Consider the following 11,287-nt stretch of genomic DNA (forward strand, 5'->3'; position numbering starts at 1 on the left):
GAAGAGGAGTAAAAGGAGGGTGTGAAGGAGAGAAAAGGAGGAGAGGAAAGATAAGAGGAAGAAGGGAAAAGGGGCAGGATAGGGAGTAAGAGAACTGAGTGTAAGAAAAGGGAGAGATGAGGGTGGACAGAGGAGGCAAGAGGAGGGTACTAGGGAGGTGGAAAAGGCGGGTAAGAGGACTAAGGGAATGGAGTGGGAGGAGGGAGAAAGGAGGAAGAGAGGGGAGAGGGGGGTTTCTGTGTCTGAGGACCCCTCCTGTCCTCACAGGTCAAACCCCAGAAGCCCCATGGAGTTCCCTGGCCTCGGGGCCTTGGGGACCTCTGAGCCCCTACCCCAGTTTATGGACCCTGCCTTGGTATCTTCACCACCAGAATCGGGGGTCTTCTTTCCCCCCGGGTCTGAGGGCTTGGATACAGCAGCCTCCTCCACTGCTGCCAGCACTGCCACGGCTGCAGCTGCCGCACTGGCCTACTACAGGGACGCTGAGGCCTACAGACACTCCCCAGGTAACTTCTTTGGGTGGCTATCTTGGCACTGGCTCTGTGCTGTCAAGGTTGCCATGGAGACCCAGAGTCAATTGACTTCAAAGAGTCAATTCTGGAAAATGAGATAAGGCTTCACATCTCTGTGCTGACTCCTAGTCAAGTCCAGAACTGGGAATGCCATTGCTCCCCAACCTGTCCTCTTGGGGTAGCCATACCGGGAAGCAATGATGGAAGTAGACAGTGGCTGAAGTTGCCAGGTAATATATGGGGCTCCAAATCCCAACAAGTCATCCTCAAAGCTCATTTGGAAATGTTGGAGGTCAGGGGACAGAGCAACCACTAGCAACCACAGGGCCCAGAACACTGGAGTCACTCAAACGCCAGCAGTTCTTCTGGTCACCCGTTCAAAGCATGGAAACTTGGTCACCATATTGAGGCTCTTGGGCATCATTAGACCCTGAAAGTAAGATGAATTTAGACTGATTGTTTCTCTTTCCTCTTTCTTTCCCATACCCCCATAGTCTTTCAGGTGTACCCACTGATCAACTGTATGGAGGGGATCCCCGGGGGCTCACCATATGCTAGCTGGGCCTATGGCAAGACCGGGCTCTACCCTGCCTCAACTGTGTGCCCCACCCGTGAGGACTCCTCTCCCCAGGCCTCAGAAGATCTGGATGGGAAAGGGGGAAGCAGCTTCCTGGAGACTTTAAAGACGGAGCGGATGAGTCCAGACCTCTTGACACTGGGGACTGCACCACCTTCATCAATTCCAGTCCCTAGCAGTGCCTACGGGGGTCCTGACTTTTCTAGTACCTACTTTTCTCCCACTGGGAGCCCCCTTAATCCAGCACCTTATTCCTCCCCTAAGCTTCGTGGAACTCTGCCCTTAACCCCCTGCGGTGAGGTTCTCAAAAAGGGACTGGGAGGTTGAGGCTGGTGGGGGTGACCAAGGGAGAGCTGGTCTGAGACTAACTCCTTCCTCCCCTCTGTCTACCCCACCAGAGGCCAGAGAATGCGTGAACTGCGGAGCAACGGCAACACCATTGTGGCGGCGGGACAGGACAGGCCACTACCTGTGCAACGCCTGTGGCCTCTATCACAAGATGAATGGGCAGAACAGGCCTCTCATCCGGCCCAAGAAGCGCCTGGTAACACCAAGCCCTGCCATCCCTGCTGTTCTCAACCTTCACAGAAATCCCAGTCCTGATGATCTATAAGAACCCACACGCTCCGCTCCTTCCCCATCCACCAGCTGTGTACAGTGCCTCTTATCCTTGACCAAACATAGGCTGCAAGCAGGAATTCTATCCTCTCCCTGCACTTTTCTTCCTTTGCATCGCACTGGGATCACCTTGGGGCACTTTGAACCACTAGGGATTGAGACCCTCCTCAGATGTGTTGGTTGAACTGGCTGGGATGCGGGGCAATCATGATTACTTCTAATTCCCATAATGATTCCAGTGGAGGGCCAAAGTTACATGCAAATTGTGTAGCGCCCCATAAAATACCCCCAATGCCTATCCTGGCAGGGAGGCCCTCTCATTACCCACACAGAAACCCTAGCCCTTGCCCTGAAGCAAACCCTGCCCTCAAACTGACCCTCACCTCTTTGGTCCTCCACCCAGCAGTGTGTCCATACTTACTTGCTCCCTCCCCCAGATTGTCAGCAAAAGGGCAGGGACCCAGTGTACCAACTGCCAGACTACCACCACGACACTGTGGCGGAGAAACGCCAGCGGGGACCCTGTGTGCAACGCCTGCGGCCTCTACTACAAACTACACCAGGTGACCTGGGGCCCTTGGAGCCTCCCTCCTCTCCTTCCTCCCATTTCCCTTCCTTCCCCTCCACCCTTCCCTCTTCCTTTCTCCATTAGATATTTTCTTCCTTCCTCCTCCTTCACCCTTCCTCCACCCCCCATTCCCTCTCACCCCTCCACCCTCTCTCCTGATTCCCACCTGTCACCTCCTCCCTAGGCCATCAGCTAATTTCCACTCCCCTGCCCTGCCCTAGACCAGGGGCAGCTCCCATCAACCTGAGAGGCTTTCCCAAACTCACAGCCTGAAAACTTCAGGATTCTTGTCATATCAGGGTCACATTCCCTAATCCTTGAATAAGTTCTCTGTTCTTAGAAGTGGGGTGAATTGGTCATCCCTGGAGGAGTCATAGAGCAAGATGTGGAGCTGGGAAACAGCCATGGCCTCCCTCTTGGCAGGTGAACCGACCACTGACCATGAGGAAGGATGGTATCCAGACTCGAAACCGCAAGGCATCTGGGAAAGGGAAAAAGAAACGGGGATCCAGCCTAGGAGCTACAGGAGCAGCAGAAGGACCATCTGGCGGCTTCATGGTGGTGGCTGGGGGCAGCAGTAGTGGGAATTGTGGGGAGGTGACCTCAGGCTTGACATTGGGCCCACCTGGTACTGCCCATGTCTACCAAGGCCTGGGCCCCGTAGTGCTGTCAGGGCCTGTTAGCCATATCATGCCATTCCCAGGACCCCTGTTGGGCTCACCCACAGGCTCCTTCCCCACAGGCCCTGTGCCTCCCACCACCACCACCACTGTGGTGGCCCCACTCAGCTCATGAGAGTACAGAGCACGGCCTCAGGGCAGGGTCTGGTGTTCCCTCCCCATTTCTAGCCAGCAATATGTCCTATCCAACCTTCTGGGACCCAGAAAAACCTTGGGTGGGACCTGCAAAGCTTCCATAAAATAAAACCACCAGAGTCCTGAAAATGGAGGTGTGAGTCTGTGTGGGACTGGGGTGTGTGTATGTATCTGTGTCCACAATTATTTCATGACACTGTGAGCTGCCATGTGTGACCATGGGAGTTGGCACATGGGGCTTCACAATTGTAATGGTATATGTGAAACCAAGTGTGACAGCGTCCAGGTGGTACGAGATAGCACGTGCACCAACACATCATGGTGGGAGCCAGTGTGCAACGGGCAATAGGGATGAGGCTGTGTGACATGACGTGCGTGACTCCAGGTTCCCCTGAAAGGCCGGGCAGGGGTGAATGTGTGAAGTATGTGGAAGTGTGTCAGCGGCATCATGTGCTGAGTAAACGTGTGGGGTTGTGCACCAGTGGGGTGATCTTTGATACAGCATGACGGCATGTGCACTGGGCACAGAAGTGGATCCATACACATTTCGGAACATTGAATAACTGTTATATGATGGTGTGTGAGGCACAGCAGTGGGACCGTGAGGGTCTGAGTCTTAGAATGTCTTTGTGGGTCTGGTGACAACAGTATTTCTGTGCAAGTCTGTATGTGTGTGAGCATATCGTGTGGCGTGGGCCATGTCCCAGTGTCTCCGAGTGGCTGACAATGTATGTGTTAGTTGTTCAGCTGTGTCTGACTCTTTGCAGCCCCATGGACTGTAGCCCGCCAGGCTCCTCTGTCCATGGAATTCTCCAGGCAAGAATACTGGAGTGGGTTGCCATTTCTTTCTCCAAGGGATCTTCCCAACCCAGAGATTGAACCCAGGTGTCCTGCATTGCAGGCAGATTCTTTACTGTCTGAGCCACCAGTTTCAGTTGGTGTAAGCCAGGAACCCTCTTCTAAGGGACATCAGACATCTGAGGACAGGAAAGGGAGGAAGGCGGGGGGGAATGGTAGCTGTCAAGTAGGTCAGAAGGCCAGTGAAGGACTGTGAGGCTGTTTATGGGCCTTTCTGTCACTTATCTCTTAACTCTCTCAACCCAGATAGGCCTGCAGCCCTGTGGGAAATGGTAGAGAATGAGCGGGGGAGATTAGGAGGACAAAGTGCCCTCTGGGGGTGATATTTAGACCCTGAAGGTCGGGGAGCTTCCCACAGTACCAGCTCCTGCCCCAACACACCTACCTACTCACCAGGGTGAACTGCTTCCCCTAACGTGGAACCTGTACTTCCATTTAACAAGGAGCAGTCAGGTGACATCCTAAACCAGACAGGTTAAGTGGCTCGCCACAGCTGGCCGAGGCTTTCCAGCAGCTCCTAACAGCAAGCAGCACCTTTAACTAAGTGCTCACTGTGGGTCGGCAACAGCTGAGAGGCTTCAGCTGCCTTAGTTCATGAACACCTGAAAAAAAAAAAAAAAAGCCTGAGGAAATTGCATTCATGCTCATTTGACTAATGAAAAGCTAGGCTCAGAACTCACCCTGACCACACTGAGTTCAAGGAGTGGATTTTAGATAGGTGACCCTCCGTTCACTATAGTGAGTCTTCAGTTCAGTTCAGTTGCTCAGTCGTGTCCGACTCTTTGTGACCCCATGAACTGCAGCACGCCAGGCCTCCCTGTCCATCACCAACTCCGGAGTCCATTCAAACTCACGTCCATCGAGTCGGTGATGCCATCCAGCCAGCTCATCCTCTGTCGTCCCCTTCTCCTCCTGCCCCCCATCCCTCCCAGCATCAAAGTCTTTTCCAATGAGTCAACTCTTCGCATGAGGTGGCCAAAGTACTAGAGTTTCAGCTTTAGCATCATTCCTTCCAAAGAACATCCAGGGCTGATCTCCTTTAGGATGGACTGGTTGGATCTCCTTGCAGTCCAAGGGACTCTCAAGAGTCTTCTCCAACACCACAGTTCAAAACCATTAATTCTTCAGCGCTCAGCTTTCTTCACAGTCCAACTCTCACATCCATACATGACTACTGGTAAAACCATAGCCTTGACTAGACGGACCTTTGTTGGCAAAGTAATATCTCTGCTTTTGAATATGCTATCTAGGTTGGTCATAACTTTCCTTCCAAGGAGTAAGTGTCTTTTAATTTCATGGCTGCAATCAGCATCTGCAGTGATTTTGGAGCCCCAAAACCTCACACTTAATTGGTCTGGTTCTCTGTACAGCTTCTCCCCTGGAGCCCCAAGGTGGGGACTGTGGGCCCACGTATCTTGAACACAGCTGGCGTGAGTAGCTGTCCTGAACAGAGCAGCATCCCTTCAGAGCAGTCACTACACTAGCCCATGTGAGAATCATAGTGGTCCACACACTCCTTACAGGAACTGTCCACAAGGGCCCTGGCCCTGTAAAAGCCTGGTTGCCCCTACAGGACCCCAGCCCTCTCAGCCTGGAGGAGGCCTAGTCTTCATCTTGAATAGAAACCCCTCTCAGAACCTGTGTGGAAATGTGCCTGGCCCCACCTTGCTCAGGAATCTGGGTCTGCACCCGCTATAAGAATGGCTGCCCGAGCCCAGTACAGAAACCTAGTTCTGGGACTCTAAGGGAACCCCTTTTTCTAATTATCAATAGGAAACCCAGCCTGACTCTGGACAGGAACATCAGCCCTCACCTTGCACAGGAGGAACCCCTGGCCTCCCATGGCACAAGAACCTCTGCCTTACTCCTGCTGGCAATCTGGAACTCCCACTGAAAGAAAGTCCCTGTACCACCCCCAACAGAAATGCCTGTCCTGACCCTCTTCCCAAGTCTCACTCTCTTTATAGGAATCCTATCTTGACCTTGGACAGGACACCTCTGTCCTCACAACGTACTGGAGCCCTGCCCTCCAGGTAGCATTTTCAAAATACCTCACTCACTAGAAAATCTAGTGAGTTCAGAAAATCCAGACTGAGTTTAGAAGCCCTTGCCTCCATGGTGGACAATAACTCCTAACGTCACTCTGCACAACAAGCTGATTTCACAACCCACCACGCAGAGCATGCAGGAACTCACGCTCTAACTCTCAACATGAACCTCAGTCTTGAGCTTACACAGGAAGCCCTGTGTTAGGGACACCTGTCCTAATCCTCAACTTTAAGCCCATATCTCATCCTATGCAGCCACCTATGGTCTCACTTGGCACAGGATCCCCCTCCCAGACACTGTACACGGCTTCCCCTCCTCACCCTATGTTTGTGCCAGGGCCATGACTCTCTACAGGAGGCCTTGACTATAACTGTTCTGGAACTTCTAACCAGACTTTAAGCAGTAAACCTTTATCCTGACTCTCCACAGAAATCCTTAACTTGACTCATTTATAGGAACCTCTGACCTGATCCTTTACAGGAACTCCTAACCTTCCCCTGTGGAACACCCCTGTAACCCTGCATGGGAAGCCCTGTGACTCTCTATGACAGCCCCTTCCCCGGCCTTGTCCCAGAAGCCCCACTTTTGCCCTTTACAGGAGCCACTGTCCTGACCCAACAGAAGAAACCCTCACCTGAATCTGTGAAGGTGACTGTGTCCTACGTCTGCACAGGATCTCTGTCCTGATGCTGCGTGGGACCACCCTCTGAGTCCCTTCAGGAACTTGTGTCCTGAGCTGGTACAGAAAACCCTGCTCTCACACTCAAAGGGAACCTCTGACTTGAGAGACATCCAAGAAATGAACCAGTATAAAAACATCTATCCTGCACAGGAACTTCTGCTCTGACCTTGTTAAACAATCCAAAATCTGAATCACCATGATCACCTGTCCTGAGTCTGTACAAGAACCCTGGCCTCCTGGAGTAGAAAATGGCAAGTCACTCCAGTATTCTTGCCTGCAAAATCCAATGGACAGTGGAGCCTGGTGGGCAACAGTCCACAGGGTCGCAAACAGTCAGACAACATTGAAGTGACTTACCCTGCACACTGCTACATTTAAAATGGATGACCAACAAAGACGTACTGTAGCACGGAGAACTCTGTTCAATGTCATGCGGCAACTTGGATGGGAGGGGTGTTGGGAGGAGAATGGACACATGTATATGTATGGGTGAGTCCCTTTGCTGTTCACCTGAAACTATCATAATATTGTCTGTTAATTGGCTATAACCCCAACAAAATGAAAAAACAAACAAGCAAGCAAACAAACAAACAAACCCTGGCCTAACCCCTAAAAGAGCCTCTCGATCTGCATCTCTGGCCACCCAGCTCTGATCCCATGCAGAAATACCTGGCCTCAGTATGTTATGATCCTTTGGCCTGACCCTCTACAGAAAACCACCCTCTGTCCTCTAAAGGAACAGCCATGCTTAATCTGCCCAAGAAAACAATGCCTTCACATCCTCCCCTCTCACTCCACAATGTCTCCAACCCTCACATTTTTCTACAAACCTGTCTTACCAGATAATAGGGTCATTCTTCGGACCTCAGACAAGACAAAACAACCCGACCCTGTAGAGAAACCTCTACAGGTGGAGAAACCTCCACCTCCACCCCTGTCCTGATACATTAAAGAGAATTCTCAATAGCAGTGCTGTCCAAAAGAAGTACAATTCTAGTCACATGTGTAATTTTAAATTTTCATGTGGCTGCATTAAAAAGAGAGAAAAACAGGTGATGTTAATTTAAATGATATATTTTATACTTTACCCACTATAATTGAGTACAGTTGACACTTTAACAACAAGGTGGGAGGGGCACTGACAACTCCGAGCAGTGAAAATCATGTATAAGTTTATAGTCAGTCCTCTATATTTGGTGTCTCCACATCAGCAGTTTCACATCTGTAGACTCGCAAAGAGTCAGACAAGACTGAGTTACTAAGCACAGATTCGACCAACCTTGGATCATGTAGCAGTAATATGTATTGAAAAAAAGTTGCATACAAGTGAACCCACAAATTGAAATCCATTTTGTTCAAGGACCAACAGTATTTCATTTCAATATGTAATCGATATAGTGGCTTCCCTGGTGGCCCAGTGGTAAAGAATCCACCTGACAATGCAGGAGACGTGGGTTCGATCCCTGATCCAGGATGATCCCACATGCTGTGGAGCAACTGAGCCCGAGCACCACAACTATTGAGCCTGTGCTCTAGAGCCCAGGAACCATAATTACTGAGCCCACGTGCCCTAGAGCCTGTGCTTTGCAACAAGAGAAGCCACTGCAATGAGAAGCCCAAGCACCACAACTAGAGTTACTCCTGCTCTCCACAATGAGAAGAATGATCACACAGCAATGAAGATTGAGCCCAGTCAGTAATAAATAAAATTATTTTAATCAACTTAAAAGTTATTGCTGGGACTTCCTGGCAGTCCAGTGGTTAGAACTCCACACTTCCACTCTAGGGGCCCTTCCCTCGTAGTTTCATTGGTAAAGAATGCGCCTGCACTGCAGGAGACCCAGGTTCGATCCCTGGGTCAGGATGATCCCCTGGCAAAGGAAATGGCAACCCACTCCAGTATCCTTTCCTGAAATATCCCATGGATAGAGGAGCCTGGTGGGCTACAGTACATTGGGTTGCAAAGAATCGGGCACGACTGGGCGACTAACTCTTTCTCCACTTTATGGGTCTCAGGTTTGATCCCTGGTCAGGGAACTAATATCCCCCATGACACAGCTCACCCCCAAAAAAATATTATTGATGCATTTATTTATACCAATTCAAAAAAAAAGACTCAGTGTGTATTCTATACTTACAGTACATCTCAAGTTGGACTAGTCACATTTCAAGGGCTCAGTGTGTGGCTAGTAACTACCACATTGGACAGCATAGCTCTGTGGAGTCTATAGAATCCTGTAGCGGGCATTGCTAGTAGGCTCTGAAACCTGTTCCTTTTCTTTCTAGGCTCACCCACTTTTCCCACCTCCCTTATAATTAGATGTGGGCATGTGACAGAGCTCTGACCAATGGAATGTGGGCAGATTGACATGCTACACTTTCATACCTCTTCCATAAAATTCTGTCATAGACTCTTCGACTCTCTCTTTCCCCATCTACTAGCTGAATAGTGAGGACTCCAAGGGCTCAGAGGAGAGCAGAGCTGCAAAATGGAAGTTGCCTGGGTCCATGAATGATCAGTAATCAATATTCCCAATGGATTTTGTATGAGTAAGAAATAAACATGCATCTGTGAAGCCTCTGAGATTCTAGGTTTTACAACAGCTAACATAATTTAGCACAATTAATAATAATCTAGACTGAATCTGGACATGAACACCTAATCCTAAATTTGTATGAATACAGCTCTGAACCTTTACAGAAACACCTGTGCTGACCCTGAATTGGGCTACATAATCTCTTTTTGGGCTTCCCTGGTGGCTCAGCAGTAAAGAATCCACCTGGAATGCAGGAAACCAGGGTTCAATCCCTGGGTTGGGAAGATCCCCTGGAGGAGGACATGGCAACCCACTTCAGTATTCTTGCCTGGAGAATTCCATGGACAGAGTTGCCTGGTGGGCTACAGTCCATATCGTCACACAGAGTCAGAAACGACTGAAGTGACTAAGCAGCAGCAGCAGGGGAAGATCCCCTGGAGAATGAAATGGCAAGCCACGCCAGTATTCTTCCCTGGGAAATCCCATGGACAGAGGAGCCTGGTGGGCTATAGTCCATGGGGCTGCGAGAGTTGGACACAACTTTGCAACTAAACAACCACAACCACCTCTTTATAGGAACCTATTATAATGCAGTCTATGGAGCCTCATCCTGAATTTGTATGGGAATGCATAGCCTGGAGTTCCCTAGAAACAACTGGCTATTTCCTGTATGGAAACCCCTGCCTAGTTCCGCAGAGGAACACCACTACAGAAACTATAGGAATCCCTGTCCAGGAACATTTGCTTGACCCAGTACAAGAACACCAGAAATAACCTGACCTTTTCTATGAATCGCTATCCTCACATCTCACATAAAAGGAATGCCACTCCTCAGGAAGCATGGAACCTCTGCACTCATCCTGTAAAAGAATCCCAGCCAGATAAAGGAAACCGAAGACTGACACTGTACAGCAGGGATCCACAAACTGTGACCTTCAGGCCAAAGCCAGACTGCAACCTGTTTTTACACTTTTAAAGAGACAAAAAGAACATAAAGGAGAGAAAAGGAGGGGAAGGGATGGAGAAAAGAAAGAAAGGGAAGCAAAAGAAAAGAAAAGGAAGGAAGAGGGGGAAGGAGAACAGGAAGGAAGACAATGCCACAGTGGCCATATGTGACTTGCAAAGCCTAAAATATTTGTTATCAGCCCCTTTATAGAAAAAGTTTGCCAACGTCAGCTCTAGAGAAATCTCTCTTCTGACTATTCAGAAAAATATGGGCCTTGGCTTTTTCAAGACTCCCTACTCTTTCACCCTGCATCACAGTCTCAAAATGCTCCTCAGGGTGTATCACTGTCTACATGCTTTCTTTGGTCTATGCAGAGGTTTAAAGGTTTTAAAGCTGTAACCCTCTTCCACTGGGACAAAAGACATGGTCAGGTAGGAAAAGACTGTAAGGGACGAGAAGGCTCGAACAGGGGTTTGCAAGACGGTCAGAGGACCCAGCTACTGGGCAATGGGGCTGTCAATCTGTTTGTTAGTAAGCGATGTTGAACCCCAGACTGCTTATCTCTCCCACCCCAGCCTACAGCCCAGTAGGAAATGGTGAAGAATGAGACAGGGAGATTAGGAGGACAAACTGGCTTACTGTGGGGCTGACATTTAGACATGTGATGTGAGGTAGATGGGGATGGGGTGCACAGGGGCAACCTCCCTTACGTGCTAGGCACACACTTTCTATTACACCATGGGAGTAGAAGTGACACTGTGGAGGGCCACCGCCCAAATAAAAACTCCCCTCCTGAGGTCCATTCTGTCTCTGGGCACTATCATTATCACAATTTTCCAGATGAGGAAACTGAAGCACAGAGATGTTCAGTAACTTGCCCAAGGTCACTTGGTTAAGTCACGTAACCTTAGTTTCCTCATCTGCAAAGCAGCCTCCAGGAACGACCTCATAGTATTTTGTCTTACGACAATGCCTGTCACACAATACTTGCTATTATCACAATTATTTGCCCCTACCAAGACTCCTGCTCCACCAGTTTCGCGGCAGAATATTAGTATCTAACATTCGGTGAATGTTTCTTGTGTACTACCTTAGTGAACATGAACTCAGAAAATCCTCACATTT

General features: G+C 49.6%; 1 protein-coding gene across 1 annotated transcript; it reads left to right on the forward strand.

The window, feature by feature from the left end:
• The first annotated feature begins 286 nt into the window (after nucleotides 1-286).
• GATA1 (GATA binding protein 1) lies at nucleotides 287-3,070 on the forward strand. Its single transcript, XM_052662600.1, has 5 exons — nucleotides 287-506; nucleotides 1,007-1,384; nucleotides 1,488-1,633; nucleotides 2,145-2,270; nucleotides 2,699-3,070. The coding sequence occupies exons 1-5, from the start codon at nucleotides 287-289 to the stop codon at nucleotides 3,068-3,070; spliced, it is 1,242 nt and encodes a 413-aa protein (XP_052518560.1).
• Nucleotides 3,071-11,287: the final 8,217 nt, after the last annotated feature.

This window comes from Budorcas taxicolor, chromosome X (genome assembly GCF_023091745.1).
Source record: "Budorcas taxicolor isolate Tak-1 chromosome X, Takin1.1, whole genome shotgun sequence".
Taxonomy (NCBI): domain Eukaryota; kingdom Metazoa; phylum Chordata; class Mammalia; order Artiodactyla; family Bovidae; genus Budorcas; species Budorcas taxicolor.